Source organism: Chiloscyllium plagiosum, unplaced genomic scaffold (genome assembly GCF_037043375.1).
Source record: "Chiloscyllium plagiosum isolate Xiang-an unplaced genomic scaffold, Cpla_swu_hap1 HiC_scaffold_1, whole genome shotgun sequence".
Classification (NCBI taxonomy): domain Eukaryota; kingdom Metazoa; phylum Chordata; class Chondrichthyes; order Orectolobiformes; family Hemiscylliidae; genus Chiloscyllium; species Chiloscyllium plagiosum.
Window position 1 is genome coordinate 65,267,231 of NW_028270139.1, and position 24,600 is coordinate 65,291,830.

The following is a 24,600-nucleotide window of genomic DNA, read 5'->3' on the forward strand; positions in this document are numbered from 1 at the left end:
AGGTTTGATGGACTTCATTCATCTGTGGATAATGGGAATGGTTTGTACCAAGTATGAATATTTGAATTCATGTTGCATAAATGTCTGTTTCTTGGTACATCAAGACAACTTTTAATATTTTTGTTAAATATGGGATCTTTGTTAATCGTGTGCGAAATATTTCAGGTCTCTGCTCGCTTTGTCTGTAGTCAGCTGAGGGTTTTCAGTGCATTGTCAGATGAAAAGAAAGCACTTCTACAAGAGGGACCTGACCTCCAGGAGTTTATAAACGGTGGATTGTCGGAGAAGAAATCATGGGAAGAATATAGGGGGAACTTGAAGCGTCAAAAAGGAGAAAGGTACAAGTTTTGGCACTTATTTTGAAAAGTACTAGAAAAAAATGTTAAAAATGAAAGTATAGGAAATCTTGGAAATGCAGAATGGTTCTCTTGGCGTTTATAGAGAAATCAAAGATCAGTTGACATTTTTTGTATAGAGCTTTTCTCAAAGATTTTAAAAAGAGCCTAGATTTTATGGCTAAAAGTAAGTGAAGATCTTAGCATTTGCTTGTTAATGTATAAGTTGAACAGCAACCTGCAGTGCAGTTAAACACAAATTATTAAGCTACATTGATTTTTTTTTCAGAAGCTTTGTTGTAACGTTCCTGCCAGAAAATATCATTGAAATATTTGAACTCCTTTACTTACCCACCAAATACATACTAAGCATTCACTAAGCAAAAAAAAGTTAAGGCTTGTCTATTTTGGTGTGACTACATATTTAATGGAGTTATTGGTATATTAATTGCTATTAAACTAAACCTGCCTTTTGAAAATTAGCTTTTATAAGTCTGCATTCTCATTCCTTAAGATTTGCATCATTATAGACTTCTTAAAACAAAGTATTTTAATTCTCCCTTATTTTGAGCCTATAATCTGTTTCTTAATCCTGTCTTTCTTTCCTTCTCTATTCTTCTTTCTGTGTATAATTTAGCATTTAATTAAATATTCTATCTTCTGCTTCTTTGTTTCAACTGTGCATCACAATATTCATAAGAATCCTTCAATCTGATTAGGTAAGGAAGTTAACCATTGCTTTCCTTATTCACTTAAGTCCCAGATTTTCTGTAGCAATCATATGCTGAAATGAATTTCAATTTGCTTCAAATTCCAATGTAAAAATGCATAGAAAGTGTGTGGGGAAAGTGTTATTGGTACTATTCATTCTCCAATGGCTGCAAATCCAGGCTACTGTAAATGACCTGCATTTGAGAAATAGAATGGTAGCACACAGTGATCACACATGTAGGAGGAAACATAAGGCCGGGAATAAGCCATTCAGCCCTTTGAACATTTTTTGTTATTTAATGAGATTGTTGCTGATTTATAACTTAATTCCATCCACCTGCCATGTCTTTAAATACTCTTCTACCCTTGGTAACTCTCTCAATCTCATTTAAAATTATTCACTTTTTGCATCTTCCTTTTTTGCAGATTTTATCACCCTTTTGTGTAAAGGAGTATTTCCTAATGTTTTTGTCCGGAATGCCATGCTTAAATTTAACCTCTTGCCTTAATTCTATGTCCCTTAGTTATTGACTCCTTTACAACAGAAAAGTGCTTTCCTTTCTAGCTTTCTCTACCTCTCATAATCTTGTAGACCTCTATTGGGTCGCCTTAATCTTTGCCTGCTCCATGGAAAACAAGCCCAGCCTTTTCAATCTTTCCTCGTTGCTCAGACCTTCAAGCCCTGGCAGCACCTGGTAAATCTTCTCTATATTTTCTCTAGTGCAATCACATATTTCCTATAATGTGGTGACCAGAGCTGTGTGCACACATTTTAGTTGTGGTCTAATCAGCATTTTATACAGTTCCAGCATAACCACTTTGTTGTTATATTTCTATGCCTTAGTTAATAAAGGCAGGTATCTCATATTCCTTCTTAATCAAATTAATACCTGCCTTGGGGATCTGTGTCTATGCACACCAATAGCCCTCTGATCTCTTAGGACTTTCTTTGATCCTGCCATTCATAATCTACTTCCCTGTTTTGTTAGTCTTCCCCAAGAACATTACTTCTCACTTTTCTAGGTTGAATTTCATCAACCACTGCTCTGCCAAGCAGTTTTTGGCTATTCTCCTCACTATTTATTACAATTTATTAATTTTCTGCCATCTGTGAACTTTTTGATCATACTACCTATTATATTTGAAACTTTGACTCTGCTTCTCTCTCCAAAGATGCTGGCAGACCTGTTATGTTTATGACATTTCCTATTTTTATTTTAGATCTGTAGCATTTACTATTTGGCTTTTATTTCTACATTTTAGTGATCTGTGTGCATAGAACCCTAAATATATTTATCCTTGCCATTCCCAAAAAAGAAACTTGCATTTATGTAGTGACTTTTTGACTTCAGGATATTGTCGTACAGTGCTTTGCAATCAAATATTTTTGAAACATAGCCACTATTCCATCATAGGAAAGTATTTCCCTATTTAAATAATACTCAGGTCTATTCTTATGTGCTGCCAGATAGATGACACCACATTTAACTGTTGTAATTCATTGTTACAGTTTTACCCACTCATTCAATTTACGAACATTGGAGCAAGAGTGGATCATTCAGCTCTGCTACACTGGATCGTGACTGATCAACTATCTCATTCATATTCCTATACCATCCCAATATCCCTTAATGTCATTAATAACTAGAATTATATCAATCTCTGTCCTTAACTAACTTAGTGACTCAACTTCCACAGCTTCAGGGATACAGAATTCCAAAGATTCATCATTCTCGAAGTGAAGAAGTCCTTCCTCATCTCAGTCCTAAATAGCTTGTCTCATTCTGAAACTGTATCCCTTAGTTTTAGACCCCATACCCAGGTGAAACATTTATCCTGCATCTACTTTGTCTATCCCTTTTAAGTATTTTCAAGTTTCTATGAGATAGCTTCTCATCCTTCTACAATCCAGAGGATACAGACCCAATCTCCTCAGTCTTTCATCATATAAGTTAGTTCCACCATCCCAGCAATCAGTCTGGTGAGCCTCCATTGCAATCCTCCAATGGAATGTGTACCTTCCTTTGGAAAAGGGACCAGAACTGTACAAAATACTCCAAACGCAGTTCTCACCAGTGTTCTATACAACTGAAGGAAGTGTTCTTTGCTCTTGTACTAAGATCCTCTTGTGATAAAGCTAACATATTGTGCACCTTCTTTAATTGGATGCTTCACCTATATGCTAGTTTTCAGTGACTTATAAACAAAGACACCAAGGTCCCGTTTGAAATCAATGCTTTCCAATCTCTCTGCGTTTAAGAAGTACTCTGTACTTTGTTCCTCCTACCAAAGTGGATAATCTCACAGTTACCTGCTGTGTTCTTCTCCACTCACTAAGCCTGTCTAAATTCCCTTCGAAGCCACTTGACAGCTTCCGCATAATTCTCATTTCCACCGAGTTTTGTATCATCTGTGATCTTAATAATATTACAATTGATCTCCACATCCAAATCATTGGATTGCTTGTGAATAGTGGGGTCCAAGCACTGTTCCTTGTAGTATTCTACTGGTTATTGCTTGTCAACCTGAGAATAGCCCATAAATTCCTACTCACTGCTGCCTGCCTGTTAACCAATCCTCAGTCCATGAAGGTGCTTTAATTTTGTTTATTTAAAGCAACCGAAATGGGACTTTATCAAGATCTCTTTGGAATTTTACATGCCTGTCTATTCTACTAATTATATTACAAATTTTGTGTTACCTAAACCATTAATCATGTAATGAATAGTTGAGGCCCAGGTCCCATCCAAGGTAGGATTCCGCTAATCATCATCTGAAATTGGCAGAGGTAGAAGAATTGAACAGAACTACAGACAGCTCCTCTAACAGTTCAGCAAGCTTATTGACTGAGCTGTAGAAACTTTACAAATCCTAGGTCAAAACTTGTGCTAGCTTAACCTAGCTTAACCAAGCAGGGAAAGTTGCTGGAGTGCTGTGATTTGCTTTAGCACTCCTTAAACTAATCCCCTGCTGTAATGTATGTTTGAAAGACCATCTGGAAAGTGATGCAGTGAATTTCATCAAGATCATCCCAACTGGTTCCACATTGCAGGACTTTGTACTTTCTATGGACACCAACAATGAGACAAACATCAATGATTGCTGGAAGGCCATCAACTCTGTGAATGAGACTGCTTGGTTACTTGAAGTATGGTAGTGATTAGATACGAAGAATTGTCTGTGACATTTGCAGATTTGTATATTAAAAGGTCAAGTACTTTATGTTGAAGAGATGCGGAGATGTTTGGGTACCCTCTGCAAAGGCTCATGGGGGCAAGTGCCGTAGTATAGTGTCCAACCATCATAGGCTTCAGCCCTTGGTGCACTATGGAAAATTCCTAGGGCTGGTGCCTGTGTAGAATTCCTTAGGTCATATGTATCAGGAAATGTTTAACATAATACAGACTGCAATGTGAGTGACATGCAGAACCGTAGATTGATCTCTAACACAACTGCCATATTTCTAATAATTCTTTAACTTTTAAACAAAGGAGAGGGAAATTGACCAGAGCTACAGTTTGTGCTTGCATTCCAAGCCAGTAGTAAATTTATTTGTCTTTTTTCTAGTCTAAATAGACACAGACCATCTAAATTTGCTGACTTTGCCGGTTCCTTACTCAGCTGTTCTAGGTTCTCCATTAGTGACATTTGTGAAGCATCTGAGCTGGCTGGGAGGTCTGATTGAAGCACTAATGCTGTAGGGAACTGACAAAGTCAGTCAAAAATCTCTTAATATTTTCTAAAAGAGCTAGAGAATAATTTGACCGAAGAGTACATGGGTGCAACATTTCTCCCACCATTTAGTTTCTTCTTCTCCTGGGACCAAAACATGATGGGGGAAACAACCATGAGTATCTTGAATATCTATCTGTGCTGTCTTATGATTGGCTGCAGAAAGTCTGCGTGCTCTGCGGTATAACTTTCCATTTCTACTTTCACTGTCACTGTAAAAGCTCCAGAGAAAGATGCTACTGGCAGGAGAAGTGAATGGGAAATTACAAATGGGCTTGTCACAGTGATACTGGAGCACCATTGTATGATCCTCTTTCAGAACTTGGTGGTTAAAAGAGAGGAAATTTTTTGCAATGATTTACTCTTACAATGTACTTTGTATTTGTAGACTTAGATTGCCTCCATGGTTGAAGACAGAGATTCCTCTTGGAAAAAATTACAACAAGTTGAAGAATACTCTTCGGAATTTAAATCTGCACACTGTGAGTACTCGCTGAGATTCTTTGAGACAGCCAATATAAGACAAATATGTAACAGATCAAGTAGATGTTATTAATCAACCTGTTCAGTCATGTTATGATTCACTTCTGGTGCAGGTGGGACTTGAACCCAGGATTTCTTGTCCGGAGGCAGCGGTACTACGACTGTTACCAGAACCAAATAACAGATTAAGTAGTAAAAAATAAAAGCAAATTACTGCAGATGCTGGAATCTGAAACCAAAAAAGAGAAAATGCTGGAAAATCTCAGCAAGTCTGGCAGCATCTGTAAGGAGAGAAAAGAGCTAATGTTTTGAGTCTAACTGACCCTTTGTCAAAGCTTTGACAAAGGGTCAGTTAGACTCAAAACGTTAGCTCTTTTCGCTCCTCACAAATGCTGCCAGACTTGCTGAGATTTTCCAGCATTTTCTCTTTTTTGGTAACAGATTAAGTAGAATTGCTTGCAAAGTTACTTTTAACAATTTATGCAGTATGAATTCTAGGCCATCAAAGGTCACTGGTACTTCCCTTCTCTGGATTTCAGCCCATTTAGTCTCTTTGTGATCCGATGGTAATGGCAAGTACCAAATACGATACTATTGGTGAAGGCAGTCTTTAGTTGTAGTCTTCTGGCAGCTAGTCTTCAATTGAGCATAACAACGAACTAACACTTCATCCACTGGGGCCAGAATAGTCAATTTGTTTCCTGCCTGTGTCGAACACAATTACACACTTGCACAGTCCATCACTATCTTGCAATTAGCAAGAGATTGTCTGGATGATTCACTTCCTTTCCTTCTCCCCATGCCAGCTTCCAAGTCAGTTGAATGCTTCTGTTGATTTGTCTTGGGGTTTGAGCCTGGAACCTTCCTGTCCTTTCCATTTTTTGTCCTTTTTTAATTTTTTGTGCCAATCTTTGCTCTCCCAATCCTCACTCCTAGTCAACAAAGATGGGAACCTACATAGACATCTGCTACTATCAATTAGCAGAAACAGGGAGGGAATCATTGGATGCTTGTCTCTCATTGCTTGCTTTCATTGGAGATGCAACATGTATCCTCTGGTCTGGCCTGCCTCTATTAAAAACAAAAGTGTCAATCAGGAAGTCGGCAGATTGAAAGATTAGATCTGTATCCTATTACTTAGTTTACCAGATTGATTCCTGGATGGCAGGACTGATGTATGAAGAAAGATTGGATCATTTACAACTACATTCCATGAAGTTTAGAAGGATGAGGGTTATCTGAAATAAACCTATAAAATTCTAACGAGGTAAACGCAGGCCTTGATGACCAAAAGTCAGATCTTAATGAAACATGGTCAGCCATTTAAAACTGAGATGAGGAGAAATTTCTTCACCCAGAGAGTGAGAAATCTCTGGAATTCTCTCCAACAGAAAGTGGTTAGACCATAAGACATAGGAGTGGAAGTAAGGCCATTCGGCCCATCGAGTCCACTCCGCCATTTAATCATGGCTGATGGGCATTTCAATCCACTTACCAGCATTCTCCCCGTAGCTCTTAATTCCTTGTGACATCAAGAATTTATCAATCTCGGCCTTGAAGCCATTTAGCATCCCAGCCTCCACTGCACTCCGCGGCAATGAATTCCACAGGCCCACCACTCTCTGGCTGAAGAAATGTCTCCGCATTTCTGTTCTGAATTTACCCCCTCTAATTCTAAGGCTATGCTCACGGGGCCTAGTCTCTTTGCCTAACGGAAACAATTTCTTAGCGTCCACCCTTTCCAAGCCATGTATTATCTTGTAAGTTTCTATTAGATCTCCCCTTAACTTTCTAAACTCCAATGAATACAATCCCAAGATCCTCAGCCATTCCTCGTATGTTAGACCTGCCATTCCAGGGATCATCCATGTGAATCTCCGCTGGACACGCTCCAGTGCCAGTATGTCCCTCCTGAGGTGTGGGGCCCAAAACTGGACACAGTACTCCAAATGGGGCCTAACCAGAGCTTTATAAAGGCTCAGTAGCACATCAGTGCTTTTATATTCCAACCCGCTTGAGATAAATGACAACATTGCATTCGCTTTCTTAATCACAAATTCAACCTGCATGTTTACCTTTAGAGAATCCTCGACTAGCACTCCCAGATCCCTTTGTACTTTGGCTTTATGAACTTTCTCACCATTTAGAAAGTAGTCCATGCTTGTATTCTTTTTTCCAAAGTGCAAGACCTCACATTTGACGTTGAATTTCATCAGCCATTTCCTGGACCACTCTCCCAAACTGTCTAGATCCTTCTGCAGCCTTCCCACTTCCTCAGTGCTACCTGCCTGTCCACCTAACTTCGTATCATTGGCAAACTTTGCTAGAATGCCCCCAGTCCCTTCATCCAGATCATTAATATATAACATGAACAGCTGCGGCCCCAACACTGAACCCTGTGGGACACCGCTTGTCACCGGCTGCCATTCTGAAAAAAAACCTTTTATCCCAACTCTCTGCCTTCTGTCAGACAGCCAATCCTCAATCGATGCCAGTAGCTCACCTCGAACACCATGGGCCTTCACCTTACTCAGCAGCCTCCCGTGTGGCATCTTATCAAAGGCCTTTTGGAAGTCTAGATAGACCACATCCACTGGGTTTCCCTGGTCTAACCTACTTGTCACCTCTTCAAAGAATTATAACAGGTTTGTCAGGCACGACCTCCCCTTACTAAATCCATGTTGACTTGTTCTAATCCGACCCTGCTCTTCCAAGAATTTAGAAACCTCATCCTTAACGATGGATTCTAGAATTTTACCAATAATTGGCCTATAATTTTCCATCTTTTGGTCTTGATCCTTACTTGAACAAGGGGGTTACAACAGCGATCTTCCAATCTTCCGGGACTTTCCCTGACTCCAGTGACTTTTGAAAGATCTCAACCAATGCCTCCGCTATTTCCTCAGCCACCTCCCTCAGAACTCTAGGATGTAGCCCATCGGGGCCAGGAGATTTGTCAATTTTAGCTTTTCTAGCACTATCTCTTTTGTAATGGCAACCATACTCAACTCAGCCCTCTGACTCCCTTTAATTGTTGGGATATTACTCATGTCTTCCACTGTGAAGAATGAAGCAAAGTACTTATTAAGTTCTCCAGCCGTTTCCTTATCTCCCATCACTAGCCTTCCAGCATCAGTTTGAAGTGGTCCAATGTCTACTTTTGCCTGTCGTTTGTTTCTTATGTATTGAAAGAAACTTTTACTATCATTTCTAATATTACTGGCTAGCCTATCCTCTGTTTGTTTTCGTAGCTTTCCCAGTCTTCTGATTTCCCAGTGCTCTTGGCCACTTTATAGGATCTCTCTTTTTCTTTGATACATTCCCTGACTTTCTTTGTCAGCCATGGTTGTCTAATCCCTCCCCGGATAATCTTTCTTTCCTTGGGGATGAACCTCTGTACTGTGTCCTCAATTATACCTACAAACTCATGCCATTTTTGCTCTACTGTCTTCCCGGCTAGGCTCTGCTTCCAGTCGATTTTTGTCAGTTCCTCTCTCATGCCCTGGTAATTACCTTTATTTAACTGCAACACCATTACATCCGATTTTGCCTTCATTCTTTCAAACTGCAGACTGAACTCTACCATATTATGATCGCTGCTTCCTAAGTGTTCCCTTACTTTAAGATCTTTTATAAAATCTGGTTCATTACATAGCACTAGGTCCAGAATAGCCTGCTCCCTTGTGGGCTCCATGACAAGCTGTTCCAAAAAGCCATCCTGTAAGCATTCCATAAATTCCTTTTCTTTGGATCCACTGGCTACGCTACATTATTTACCCAGTCCACCTGCATATTGAAGTCCCCCATGATCACCGTGACCTTGCCTTTCTGACATGCCTTTTCTATTTCCCGGTACATGTTGCGCCCCTGGTCCTGACCACTGTTAGGAGGTCTATACATAACTCCCATTATGGTTTTTTTGCCTTTGTGGTTCCTCAATTCCACCCACACAGACTCCACATCATCCGACCCTATGTCGTTCAGTGCCATAGATTTAATTTTGTTCTTAACTAACAAGGCCACCCAACCCCGCTGTGCCCACCTCCCCGTCTTTTCGATAAGTTGGTTGAGGCCAAAACTTTGTGGTTTCAAGAAGTTTGATATAGTTCTGGGCTATAGGGATAAAAGGGTATGAGGGGAAAGTGGGTTGGATGATGAGCCATAATCATATTGAATGGTGGAGCAGGGCTGAATGGTGTAGTCCTCCTATTTTCTATGTAGCACAGTTTGGTGGTAGACCAGAACTATGTGCCTTTTTTGTTTTTAACTGATTTTAGTTTCTAAGTAACCTTAAAGATTTCCACTTATATAGCACCTTTCTCAATCTCAATGTTTGAAATGCATTTGGTATTGTAATGTATGCTCCTGTCTGTGCAATAACAAAACCTAGAAGCAATGAAGACCAAGTGATTAGTGTTGATATTTGATATTGATTTGGTCAGTTGCATACTGGGAACCATTTTTCAAAACATTAATTGCAACAAAAAGAGGCATGGGGGCTATGAAAATATTAAACTGGATATTTTGATCAAAACACTGAATAAGCGACCACAAAGACACTTGACAGTAAACATTATTCCCAAATCATTCAATATCTCTCGCTTCATGGTGCAGCCATAATGATCATAAAGTCATGGCCTGTTAAGACCGTGTTGTGTAAATGATTTTTAAAAAATTTGTTTTGAACCATATACAAATAACCCTCCCATAAGAAGATCTATCATTAGGAAACTTGTATCCAGTCCAGATTGGTTTCTGACTTGTTTCGTTGTTGTATCTTAGCTGGTATGTGCTAAGGTTTGTTTTTAAAAAGGTAAAACATTTTCCTTGAGTATTCATCCTCATTCATTGCTTTTCAGTCAAGAACACAAACTGGTCTGGGACCTGTGACACCATATGTTTGCTGATAGAAACTGAACTTTTCAAGGTTAATTGCTTTCAGTTTTGTCAGTGATTTGATCCCACTCCAAATTTATTTATTTGATATTTAAATTGAAAATACATTACAGGCTGGAATTTAAAGAGAGGCAATTTGAGAGTCTAGAATTGCTCACTGTGTGTTGATTCACAAATGTATGCTAAATACATGGTTATTAGGTGAAGTTTTTGTTTCTTAGGTATGTGAAGAGGCAAGATGCCCAAATATTGGCGAATGCTGGGGAGGTGGAGAAAAAGGCACTGCTACCGCCACCATTATGGTAAGATGTGTGAGCCACTCTTAACAATTGTGGCAGCTCAGAAATCCTTATTGAAGTCAAATATTTGTTTTCCTGTTCTGTTCTCCAAATTTTCCTAGTAGCATCACAGTTCCACATTGTACTTCATCAGGGCATCCTGTTGATACCCAGTGCTGTTGCTTAGTGGATTTCCAAAGATACCATGATTGAATAGCAATAGATGTATCTCGATCTTCCCCAGGTGACATGGAGGAAGCTGTGAGGATGAGAGAAAATACCGGTCAAGATGACAGTTTGCATTGGAAGTATAATACTCTACTATAGTTTTTGACTGCTTTAACCATTGGGAATATATTACAGTCTCAGTGTTAGATGCATTTGTCCAAACATCGTTCCTTTATTATTCTTACAAATTAAGATGCAGTTGCTTCATTCAAAAATGTCAACAAGAAAAGCTGCTTCGTTCCAAGGTGCAAAGGGTTCTTAGTGTTTTTGTACATGAGTCATGAAAGGCTAGTACAGTGCTTAATAAGGACAGTGATAAGGTCAGTGGAATATAAAACAAAACAGAAATTGCTGGTAAAGCTCAGCAGGTGCGGCAGCATACGTAGAGAGAAATCAGAATTAATATTTCAGATCCAGTGACTCCTCTTTAGAACAGGTCTGAAGAAGAGTCTCTGAGCCTGAAACATTAACTCTGATTTCTCTGCACAGACATTGCCAGATCTGCTGAGATTTTCCAGCAATTTCTGTTCTTGTTTCAGATTTCTAGCATCCACAGTTCTTTCAATTTTTTGACCAATGGAATGTATCCTTTATTATGAATGCAATTGAAACGTAAAAGTATGGGTATTACGCTTCAGTTTTACAGGATATTGATGAGAATACAGCTTTAATATTGTGTGTGGATGTGGTCTCCATGTCAAAGTACTGATTTAAATGCATTTGAGGTGATTCAGAATCTTGATTCCTTTTAAAAATTGTTGGTCTCCATGGGGATTGTACACCAACACATAGAGATATGGCCTACTGCATTGCTAGCATTAAGACAAGAGGGTGTGAAAAAAAGGGTATGTTTGGTTTAATTATTGTCCTGCATTACTGTGATGGTACTGAAGGGGTTAGGTTAGCTGAGGGTGAAAGCTTTACCCGTGTAGTAATAAACAAAGCTGTTTCAGAGAAATGAATAACAAACGAGACATTCAGATGGTCAAGTCTAGTAGCATAGAAGTAACACTATCTCAGGACTTGGGTAAGGAACAGACAATGCCTGAGAGAGACTGCGGGACAGCAAAGATAATGTCAGAGTCATAGAGATTGGAGTGTGGGAATTGTAATATGCATGTTGTAATATGTATAAAGCTTGAAGGTGTTCTGTAACCCACAGGAGTGAGCTTTACACTTCAGTGTTAAGGCTTCCTCTCATAATTCTATCTGAAATAAACAATTGTTGTCCTGTTTCCTGAAGACCCTGTATCAATTTGTCAAGGTGACACCACAACAGTACAATTATCCTAATTAAAGTTTTATGTTTACTTGTACTAATGTTTAACCTTTATTTGTTCAATTCTTGAGCATTTTATTAAATATTCTTGAATATGTGTTTATCACAACCATAAGTGGCCTTGCAATCAAATATTTTCCCAGCCCTGATTGAGCTAGACCAAATATTGAGGTTGAAACTTTATTGCTGGAACAGCACAGCAGGTCAGGCAGCATCCAGGGAACAGGAGATTCGACGTTTCGGGCACAGGCCTGAAGAAGGGCCTGTGCCCGAAACGTCGAATCTCCTGTTCCCTGGATGCTGCCTGACCTGCTGTGCTGTTCCAGCAATAAAGTTTCAACTTTGATCTCCAGCATCTGCAGACCTCACTTTCTCCTAGACCAAATATTGAGACTGGCACACCATTGCATCCACCCATTTAGTCACTGACAGAATTTAAAACGCAGTGTTAAATCTTGTGTCTCTGTAAAGAAGTCAAATTTAAGAGTTGAACATGACTTTGATTTATTCTGATGTTTCATTTTGCAGCTGGAATCTGGAAAATTAATAATTAGTAAATTATATTTGAATTATTTTGTAAATTCATGAAATGCTTTTCTATACTTGGCAAATAAATGTAGAGATATATTCGGAGGTTATTTTATTTTTTTGAAACAGTGCTGCATTTTTTTAAATTTCCAGTTTACATTGGTAAATAACAAGAAAGTTGTAAGTTATCCTTTTACTTAAATGTTTACTTGTGCATTTATGTCTTCTGTTAGTTAATGGGTGATACCTGCACAAGAGGCTGTAGGTTCTGTTCAGTAAAAACCAGTCGTAATCCTCCACCCTTAGATCCAGATGAACCTTTCAACACAGCGAATGCAATAGCAGAGTGGAATCTTGACTATGTTGTACTGACCTCTGTGGACAGAGATGGTGAGTTGTGTTGAAATTATTGTTAATCACTCATTTGTTTTACTTTTGCATTATTGAGACTTTTTTTACATAAATGTGCGGTCTGCTATAATGGTTAGATATATTAGTTCAATTTTATATTGGATATAAAATTGTTGAGGGGATGCTCATGAGTCGGGAATCTGTAGTTTTGGTTCGAATTTAGTTACTACATTATGCACAACTTGGAGTTTCTTATCTTGTCTCTTCTCTACCTCTAATCCCCTCAACTTATTTTTCTCTTATGACAGCATCCATGCTCTCTCCCTTTCTTCCCCAACTCAAGATGTTTTAACCAAACATCAGTATTGGCAAATTGTGGCACCAGTGTGTAACTCTTTCAGGATACATTGCAGTAACTCACTGTAGCTTCTTCGACCGCAGCTTTCAAATCATGACCAACAGCACTTAGGAGGGCAGCAGCTGCAAGTGAACATTACCAATTGCTAGCTGCCCAAGTCACACAGTATCCTAATTTGGAACTGTATCACTGTTCCTTCATTGCCATGCATTCCTTAACTGTGAACATTCGCTGCACACGCTACAGTAGCTTAAGAAAAAGACCGTTCTCAAAAGCAATATGGATAGATAATAAAGGCTGGCTTCCCAGACTACACCAACAACTCAAAGAAAATCTAAAAGCTCCTATTTGAATTATTCTCACAATCATCACTATTTTCTCTCATATCTTGTTCAGTTTAATGAAATTTGGAAAGGAAAGTCCAAATCTCCTAACAGCAAAATAATGAATTCATTGTAATCTTGTGTTAAACATTTTGTTATGAAACATTTCTCCTGTTATGTAAATGTTGCATAATAATGTATTACTTAGAAATATACTAATGCCTAGGCAAGTATACATGGCAAATATTAAACATGTCATTGTGAAACAAATTCCTGTGGGCTTTTCCCTACATCTGGATTGTACCCAAATTTCAATGAATACAGACTGTTCAGTTATAAACTGCATTAAATTAGTTGATTGCTTTGAAATGGATTAATTGAATATTTGCTCTATTAACTGTTTTTGAAAACCGGAAACTTGAATGTAAAAGTGAGATACTATTCAATGCTACATGTCACAGATCATCTGTGTACTTTTTTCTCTTTAATGCCCTGGAGATGGGAAGGGCAATTTCATAAATTTGTGGAAGTTTAGATTGCCTTTTTATTTTGCTATTGTTGCACTATTTTAATAAATTGCAAGTACGATTATAGTGGAGAGAATTACTGTTTCGAATGACTTTCTACTTTTTTGTCAGATCTTCCAGATGGTGGAGCAAAACACTTTGCAGCAACAGTATCACACTTGAAAGAAAGGTGAAGTTATTTAAATTATTTGTAATTCCTGATCCTTAAGAGAACTTTTCTGGCCTAGTTCTAGGAAAATTATATTGATATTTTTATAAAAATGTACACAAGTTGTAGTAAAATCTTTCTGGCAGGAAATTGATCCTTTCCTTCCATGCTCACATTTAATTTTCAAGGTGGTGAACTGGACCACATTCTAAAATATTTACCTGTGCATTGGTTTTTTTAAAGTACATAATCTACGAAAATTTATTTGATCTTTCAGATTTTATGGCAATTTGCTATTTGTAAAGTGGCTTATCCTTCCTAGATTTTCATTGATGTAGTTTGAATTCTCATAGACCATATAATCTTGCAATTGGTTTTGTAGACATTCAAAAATTATAGTAGAATGCCTGACACCTGACTTCAGAGGAGACCTAAAAGCTGTTGAAACAGTTGCAGTTTCAGGACTCGATGTGTACGCACACAATGTGGAGACTGTCCGGGAGCTGCAGAGGTATGAATGTGTATATGTTGGTTATAGATAATTGGTCAAACTACTTCTACCACTTTTCCCACTCCTTCATTTAGACATTATGTTCTTCCTTTTATGGTTTCAGTCCCATAGTCATGCATCTAATCCTACCTGTAGTCAGAAAAGAAATGAACAGGGCAGATGTCACTGTACAATTGGCAACTTGCATTGACCAGGAATCAAATCAGGTCAACTAGTTTGGAGGCAGCTGCACTCACCAATATACTACCATCACTGTGCTGCTATTTCCAATATCACTACTGTTTGAGAGATCTCAGCACGATCCATGTCTGATCTCCCACATCAGACCAAAAACACTAGGCAAGCTTTTGTTTTTTATGAATGAGATTTTGAATAGTTTTTTTTCCTTTTTTTAATCAAAGTAAAAGCAAACCCCACTGTTTTCACATTAAGTGAAGTATTTTAATTTAGAAGAACATTATCTTAGCAAAATGGGATTTCAGCTTCTTATGGAATAATCATTCCTGGTCTTTTGTGATAAACACACCTAAGTAGTTAGTCCTATTAGCTTTTTGGTTACATAATCTTACAGAGAATGGGAAGAGATTGAAAGCACCTACATGTTAATATTGATTGTAGATGCTTCAAATAACCACATCTACATTGTCATTTTAGAAAGCCCACCCTGTCAGTCATTCACAAATTAAGTTGTGGATGCAGTGGAAGGAGCATTCCTCTTGCAAATGTTTTATCACTATTTTAACGGGGACAGAATTGTGGTAGTGAACTGGTCCCTGTTATAGTGGAAATAGCAGAAGAGTGTAAAAGTCACAGGAAGTTGGAGCAGTGAGTGCAGTTTTGAATGCCCCATTGTGAAAAGGACATTAAAACTATAGACGAATATACCTTTAAGCCCGACACACAATTGATAGGACATCTCAAATGACATACCCCCTGGTCTTAGATTCTTATTATTTATTTCCAAACTTAGCTGGAGGAATGGAGAGCTGTGTATTCAAGTTTCCAGATAACATAACATAACATGTCTTTTAACTTTGTGTAGGAACATAGAACCTATGAGCAGGAGTAAGAGGTTTAAGAAGGCAGCTCACCGCAACCATCTCGAGACCAACTAGGGCTGGGCAGTAAATACTGGCCCAGTCAGTGATGCATCATCCCATGAATGAATAAAGAAAGGCCACTTGGCCCTTTGAGCCTGATCGTTCAGTAAGATCACAGCTGATCTGGTTGTGGTTTTCAGCTCCACTTAACTGCTCCATGTAACCCTCAAGTTCAATTTTCTCTCTAAACTGTGCAGCCACTGAGCAGTGCACATCAGTTAGCATGCCACTGAGTTGTTTTCACATCTAGACTTTGGGGTCTGTGACAGCAAAAGAAGTTGTAAGGGACATAGACTAGGGAATCTCTCACAAGCAATCAAAATCTAACTCCGACATAAATACATTTGAAGACTCAGCCTCCACTAGCTTCTGAGGAACATAATTCTACACTCTTAACAAATTTGAGAGAAGACTTTTTTTCCTCATCTTTGTCTTTGTCATCTTATTCTTAAGCTCTATCCTCCAGTTCTAGTCTCCTCCACAAGAGGAAACCTCTTCCCTGTATCATCCCTAATTAGGCCTCAGATTATTTACGTTTCATCAAGATCACCTCTCATTCTTCTAACCTCAAATGGGTGCAGACCTAGGTGCTGGAAGAGCACAGCAATTCAGGCAGCATCCGAAAAGCTTCGAAATCGACGTTTCGGGCAAAAGCCCTTCATCAGGAATAAAATCCTGATGAAGGGCTTTTGCCCGAAACGTCGATTTCGAAGCTTTTCGGATGCTGCCTGAATTGCTGTGCTCTTCCAGCACCACTGATCCAGAATCTGGTTTCCAGTATCTGCAGTCATTGTTTTTACCTGGGTGCAGACCTAACCTGCTCACCCTCTCTTCAAAAATTAAAGCCCTCATCCCAGAAATGAGTCCCGTGAATCTTCTCTGATTCCTTCCAAAACAGTTGCATTTTTGATCACGTAAGGAGACCAAACTGAACAATAATACCCCAGATGTGATTTCATCAAATTCCAGTACAACAGCAGGTACACCTTCCCTGCTCTTACATTTCATTCACCTTGCAATAAAGTAGACATCCCATATGCCTTCCTGATCACCTTGTGTTATCTGCACAGTAACTTTGTGATTTACGTACCAGGACACCAGATTCTTCCGTACCACTGATTCCTGCAATCTCCTACCATTTGAAAGTATACTACTTGCCTATTCTACCCACTAACATTGACAATTTTATATTTACCAATGTTATATTCCATTTGCCAATTTCTTTTGCCCACTCAAACTCTCAGCACTGATCCCTGTGGCACTCCACTAGTTACAGCTTGTCAAACTAAAAATGATCCAAATGTGAAAAACAAAATAATATTTCTCTAGGGAATAGGAACTGTGAAAGAACAAAGGGATTTTGGTGTTTTGATACATAGATCAAATAAAGCTAGTGCATAGGTACAGAAAGTATTGAAAGTTCAGGTTGAACATTGGCCTTTATTACCATGAGATTGGGTGAAGAAATGAAGTGATTACTCTGTTGTATGGAGCCTTGATTAAACCCAGTCTTGGGGTTTTCTGGGCACTGCAAGTCAGAAAGGATATTTTGACCTCTGAAGGGTTGCAGCACAGGTTAGCCTGACTTGCTAGGTTTAGAGAGTTAAATATTGTATAAGCTTGTTTTGTTCCCTTGATTTTAAGTATTTGTCAGGGTGTCTAATAAAGTGCTTCATAATTATAGAAGACATTTAGAAAAAATGTTTCCTCTAGTGGAGGAGTTCAGAATAAGGAACAATAAACTTGGAGTTGGAGTTCAATCATTTAGGAGTGATTTAAAGATCACTTTTGTACATATAGATTAGCAGAAATCTGAAGCTTGCTCCCCAAGAGGCTGTGCCATTTTCAATACTGCAGTAATCAAGGAAATAGCACAAAAATGGGCCAATATTGTTAAAGTACCTGGAAACCACATCTAATTGAAAGATGAAAGTAGGCTTGAGGGATTCAGTGACCTTTCCAGTCCATATTTTCCTATCATGGCATGAATAGAAACCTTATAGATATGAAGGAGATTTGTGATATTCGAATCATTTGTTTGAGAGTGGAATTTAAAAAAATATTTTATAGAATTTTGCTATGAATGAGGAAGGATGGAATGCTGTCGTGAGGGAATTAGTAGCAAGGGTCTAGCATTTTAAAATTGCCACCAAGAGGGAGCGAAGAGAGACTGGGTAAATTTTCTTTACACAGGATGATTAGAGCATCAAATAATTGTTCATGAGGAGTGCATGAGACAGAGGCATTTGCTGCTTTTAATGAGATATGGAATAAATACTTAAAGCAGAGAAAATGAGACTAGCTTAATTTCTTCCTTATTTGTGACTGTTAGATATTGAAATGTTCTTTGTTTTAGGACTGTTCGGGACCCTCGGGCAAGGTTTGACCAATCACTGCGTGTATTAAAGCATGCAAAGGAGGTAAAACCTAGTCTTCTTTCAAAAACATCGATAATGTTGGGACTCGGCGAGACGGATTCTCAGGTGTATGCAACTCTGAAAGGTGAGAGAGAACAAAACAAACCCTTACCACACAAAAGGGAGATGCTTTTCAGTTTGTTTTAATATTTTTAAAATGCTTGTTCAAGTTCTGAACTGACATTTAAAATGCAAACATTCAAAATTATTATCATTCTCCATTAACATAGAATCTATATTTTAAAACCGTAGAATCTCAGTCTGAAACACCATTTCCTGTGATTTTGACTTTTATTTCAAATAGGTCACAGTAGTAATAGGCAAAAGTGAGGGCTTCAAATGCTGGAGATTAGAGTCAAGATTAGAGTGATGCTGGAAATGCACAGCAGGAAAATTGACGTTTCGGGCAGGTGCCGTTCATCAGGAATGAGGCTGGAAGCCTTGGAGTGGAGAGATAAATGGGAGACGGTGGGGCTGGGGAGAAGGTAGCTGGGAGTGCAATAAGTGGATGGAGGAAGGGGTAAAGGTGATAGGTCAGAGAGGATGGTGGAACGGATAGGTGAGAAGGAAAATTGACAGGTGGGACAGGTCATGAGGATGGTGAAGTCCACATTGATGCCCTGGGGTTGAAGGGTTCCAAGGCAGAAGATGAGTCTTTCTTCCTCCAGGCGTCGGGTGGTGAAGGAGTGGCATTAGAGGAGGCCCAGGACTTGCATGTTCTCGGCAGAATGAGAGGGGGAGTTGAAATGTTCGGCCACGGGGCAGTGGGGTTGATTTGGTCCAGGTTCCTGGAGATGTTCCTTGAAGCGCTGTGTGAGAAGGCGTCCAGTCTCCCCCATGTAAAGGAGACTGCAATGGATGCAATAAATGACATTTATGGAAGTGCAGGTGAAACTTTGATGGATGTGGAAGGCTCCTTTGAGGCCTTGGATGGAGGTGAGGGGAAGGTGTGGGTGCAGGTTTTGCAGGGTATGGTGCCAGGAGGGAAGGGTGGGTTGTGGGGGGCGTGGCCCTGACCAGGTAGAACCGTTCACTCCATGACTACCTGGTCAGGTCCACGACCCCCCACACCCCCCCCACAACCCACCTCCCCTCCTGGCACTTTCCCCTTCCACATCCATCAAAGCTTCACCTGCACATCCACAAATGTCATTTATTGCATCCATTGCAGTCTCCTTTACATGGGGGAGACTGAACGCCTTCTCGCAGAGTGCTTCAGGGAACATCTCCGGGACACCCACATCAATCAACCCCACCGCCCCGTGGCCAAACATTTCAACTCCCCCTCCCACTCTGCCGAGGACATGCAGGTCCTGGGCCTCCTCCACTGCCACTCCCTCACCACCCGATGCCTGGAGGAAGTATGCCTCATCTTCTGCCTCAGAACACTCCAACCCCAGGACATCAATGTGGACTTCACCAGTTTCCTCATTTTCCCCTTCCCCCACCCTTACCCCAGTTCCAAACTTCCAGCTCAGCACCATCCTCATGATCTGTCCCACCTGTCCGCTCCACCCTCTTCTCTGACCTATCACCTTTACCCCTTCCTTCATCCACCTATTGCACTCCCAGCTACCTTCTCTCCAACCCCATTCCTGATGAAGGGCTTATGCCCGAAATGTCGATTTTCCTGCTTCTCGGATGCTGCCTGACTTACTGTGCATTTCCAGCAACACTCTAATCTTGACCGCAGTAGTAATAGGATGAGCATTAAATTCTCCCACATGTATATGTTTGTGCGTCTGCAGGTTTGTCCTTATGATGCTCTTAAGCAGACTTCTATTTCTGTTTTTAATATATTTTTCATTGTTAGTTTGAGACCAGAATCTGAAGTTCCTATTTACTAAATGCATGCTTAAATTAATTTTACCTATCCATGTTTTAACATCAGAAAAACAAACCATTATTGGTGTCCTCTTACTGATGTAATATACTTTACTGTGCTGGTTAACACACTGATTTGAATTATCATTTAATTTGCTTTATTATTGTCACATGTACTGAGATACAGTGAAAAGAAATGTTTTGCAACCTATTCAGACGAATCATACTTCACCCTGTTGTGCTTATGTCATAGAACAGATGCAGAATCTAGTGTTACAGCTACAGAGAAGGTGCAGAGAAAGATCAATTGTAGTATTTAAAATGTTTTTTGTTTCATTTATCATTTTAAGATAAGGATAATAGCTGCTTGCAGATATGAAGTGGTAATTCACTAGTCAGTTGCTAGAAGCACAATTTATTGGTCTCTGCTAAATAACTCAAAAGTCATCTTCATGTTCTCTCTCAGAACTACGAGAGGCTGGAGTGGATTGTGTTACATTGGGGCAATATATGCAACCAACAAAGCGACATTTAAAGGTAAGGTCAGTCGCTATATCTATCTGGCATGCATGTTGCGCACACGGATGAGATTTATAAGTTGTTTTTACGCTAATTGTTATATCCCACAAAGGATAGTAATGGAGCCACTCTTGTCTAACATTTGTTTGCAAAGTGAAATGACTTGGGCATAGTTCTCCTAACTCAGGTACAGTCCGATTTCCATGTATCTCTTTAGATCAACTACAGTGAAACACCAAATACTGTCCTCCACCTGCACATAATTAAATACAAGTTAGTATTTGTGATCAATTTAGAGGATCAGTTTCTGTTATTGTAAGACCACCTCAATGGGCTTTGAACAAACATTCTTATTGTTACTCCATGTTAATTTAGAGTCCTAGAGATGTGCAGCACGGAAACAGATCTTTCGGTCCAACTTGTCCGGCCGATCAGATATCCTAACCAATCTAGTCCCACCTGCCAGCACCCAGCCCATATCCCTCCAAACCCTTCCTCTTCATATACCCAGGTGTTCGACAAGGTTCCCCATGGGAGACTGATTAGCAAGGTTAGATCTCATGGAATACAGGGAGAACGAGCCATTTGGATACAGAACTGGCTCAAAGGTAGAAGACAGAGGGTGGTGATGGAGGGTTGTTTTTCAGACTGGAGGCCTGTGACCAGAGGAGTGCCGCAAGGATCGGTGCTGGGCCTGCTACATTTTGTCATTTACATACATGATTTGGATGTGAGCATAAGAGGTACAGTTAGTAAGTTTGCAGATGACACCAAAATTGGAGGTGTGGTGGACAGCGAAGAGGGTTACCTCAGATTACAACAGGATTTGGACCAGATGGGCCAATGGGCTCAGAAGTGGCTGATGGAGTTTAATTCAGATAAATGCGAGGTGCTGCATTTTGGGAAAGCAAATCTTAGCAGGACTTATACACTTCATGTCAAGGTCCTAGGGAGTTTGCTGAACAAAGCGACCTTGGAGTGCAGGTTCATAGCTCCTTGAAAGTGGAGTCGCAGGTAGATAGGATAGTGAAGAAGGTGTTTGGTATGCTTTCCATTATTGGTCAGAGTATTGAGTACAGAAGTTGGGAGGTCATGTTGCGGCTGTACAGGACATTGGTTAGGCCACTGTTGGAATATTGCAACCAGTTCTGGTCTCCTTCCTATTGGAAAGATGTTGTGAAACTTGAAAGGGTTCAGAAAAGATTTACAAGGATGTTGCCAGGGTTGGAGGATCTGAGCTACAGGGAGAGGCTGAGCAGGCTTGAGGCTGTTTTCCCTGTAGCGTTGGAGACTGAGAGGTGACCTTCTAGAGGTTTACAAAATTATGAGGGGCATGGATAGGATAAATAGACAAAGTCTTTTCCCTGAGGTCGAGGAGTCCAGAACTAGAGGGCATAGGTTTAGGGTGAGAGGTGTAAGATATAAAAGAGACCTAAGGGGCAACCTTTTCACGCAGAGGGTGGTATGTGTATGGAATGAGCTGCCAGAGATGTGGTGGAGGCTGGTACAATTGCAACATTTAAGAGGCATTTGGATGGGTATATGAATAGGAAGGGTTAGAAGGATATGGGCCGGGTGCTGGCAGGTGGGACTAGATTGGGTTGGGATATTTGGTCGGCATGGACGGGTTGGACCGAAGGGTCTGTTTCCATGGTGTACATCTCTATGACTCTCTAAATGTTGCAATTGTACTAGCCTCCACCACATCTCTGGCAGCTCATTCCATACATGTACCACCCTCTGTGAAAATGTTGCCTCTTTGGGCTCTTTTTATATCTTTCCCCTTTCACCCTAAACCTATGCCCTCTAGGTCTGGACTCCCCCACCCCAGGGAAAAGGTTTTGTCTATTTATCTTATCCATGCTCTTCATGCTTTTATAAACCTCTATAAGGTCACCCCTCAGCCTCCGATGCTCCAGGGAAAATAGCCCTAGCTCTATAGCTCAAATTCTCCAACCTTGGCAACATCCTTGTAAATCTTTTCTGAACCCTTTCAAGTTTCACAACATCTTTCCAATAGGAAGGAGACCAGAATTGCACGCAATATTCCAACAGTGGCCTAACCAATGTCCTGTACAGCCGCAACATGACCTCCCAACTCCTGTACTCCATACTCTGACCAATAAAGGAAAGCATACCAAACACCTTCTTCACTATCCTATCTATCTGCGACTCCACTTTCAAGGAGCTATGAACCTGCACTCCAAGGTCTCTTTGGATTAGTTGGCTAGATGTGAAGAAAATTTCCCTTAACTTATCAATAACAATATATTTAATGTTTTGCCTTAGGAAAAAACGTATCCATACATCTCTGCTTCATTTCACATTATCGCTCACCCCTGTGGTCTCTGAAAATACAACTTAGTGACAAGTTAAGGAACATTTTCTGTTCTGTATTGATGTATAACAAGCAGTGATCGAGGCTCCTCCTGTTAATTTTAGACAAGATCTGTAAAGAAACAGAGTATGTTTAATCTGATTGGTTTGGTCTTGAATCGAACTCCCAAGTTGCAGAATTGAAAAGACACAATTTTTTAAAATCTTTATTTGTAATTTGTGTATTTGTTTACAACTGAAAACAAGTCAAACAATTTATACGTGTTCACTGTTACCTCGCCATATTTTTAAGACCTTTATTGATTCCCTTTCGCCTAATTAGATTTTCTAGAAATCCAAATGTTTTGACAAAAAACACTTAACAACAAAGTAAAGCTCCTCTGTAGTGGCAATTCGTAATGTTAGAGATCAAATATTTCCTCAAGTTTTGCTCATCTGTATTTTTGTAACTCTATAACTCTCTTTTATAACTTTTTTCAGGAATGAGAAGCAACTGAGATATTATCTGTAGATTATTATCAAAAAAAAGTCCAAAATGAATGCCCTTTTCCTAGTATAATGTTCTGCAGCATCACTTCCAAACCAATGTTAGATTTCTATAACTTAGGCAGAAACAGCACCCCAGGTGTAGTCTTTAAATGAAGTAGGTCATTAGGTCGACAAGAACAGTCTAACTAAGCAGTTCTCTTCTCCCATATTCTGTTAATAGTGAAGAAGTTGAATCTGTTCCAGTTAGTTAGGGATTGCATTTAAGTCATTTTGTTCCATAAATGGGAATCCAGATGTACAAGGGCAGCTAAGAGTATAAGAGCTGCACTGTCTGCAAGATAAAACCAGCCTTGGGTAAAAGAGACAATGCATATGAAACACTGTGGGACAACAAATATAACGTGAGACAAGGACATTGGAGTGTGGGAATTATAATATGTGCTGTAAACCGTACAAAACTTGAAGATACTCCATAACCCACCAGAATGAACTTTACATTTCAGTGTTAATGTTTTCTCTCCATACGTACATATGAGATAAATAATTGTAATCTTATTATATTAATCATCTTATCAATTTGAGAAGCTGACCCATAACAATGGAAACCATTGTTAGGCAGGCAATTATGTTTTTGAAATCTCAATTTGTTGCTTAAGTGAATCAAACATTTAGATACTATCTAAATATAACCTAACTTGTATTTTTGGTAAAATTAACCAGTATAAATTTTTCCAAATGTCTAATATTGATTAATAATCTTCTAAGAATTGTTGAAGTCGTGGTACCTGAAACATGGCAAGAGAAAAAGGTATTTTGTGAACTTTTTGAGCAAATTTAAGGTTTCGGCTGGTTCATTAAAAATCTACTTGCCACATTTAGTGACCTCCGAGAGACAATCCTGGTAATAAGAAAATTTATTAACACTGAATATGCTATCCTTAAATAAAACATTTCTCCTTCTCTTCAGCAGGATCCATTTTAGAATATTGATTCTTTGTGATCAGCATCCATTATCTTCCCTCAGGTGGATGAGTACATAACTCCAGAGAAGTTTAAGTACTGGGAAAATGTGGGGAATGAACTTGGATTCCTGTACACAGCAAGTGGACCCCTGGTGCGGTCTTCATACAAAGCAGGTGAGGGAATAGTATTTAAATTGAATTATAAACATCTGTCACCAATAATTCAACATAATTAAGGCAAAGTTACCATTTTGTTTTTTGGCT

The 24,600-nt window shown here is 39.4% G+C and overlaps 1 protein-coding gene across 1 annotated transcript in view; it reads left to right on the plus strand.

Annotated features, from left to right (window-relative positions):
* Positions 1-24,600, plus strand: part of lias (lipoic acid synthetase) — a 34,306-nt gene that overhangs the window by 6,693 nt on the left and 3,013 nt on the right. The window contains exons 3-11 of the mRNA XM_043692803.2: positions 166-338; positions 5,167-5,260; positions 10,379-10,459; positions 12,704-12,860; positions 14,141-14,198; positions 14,560-14,688; positions 18,145-18,290; positions 20,496-20,566; positions 24,399-24,510. Of these exons, the coding sequence (XP_043548738.2) occupies positions 166-338; positions 5,167-5,260; positions 10,379-10,459; positions 12,704-12,860; positions 14,141-14,198; positions 14,560-14,688; positions 18,145-18,290; positions 20,496-20,566; positions 24,399-24,510 (1,021 nt within the window). The remainder of the gene's footprint in view (positions 1-165; positions 339-5,166; positions 5,261-10,378; positions 10,460-12,703; positions 12,861-14,140; positions 14,199-14,559; positions 14,689-18,144; positions 18,291-20,495; positions 20,567-24,398; positions 24,511-24,600) is intronic.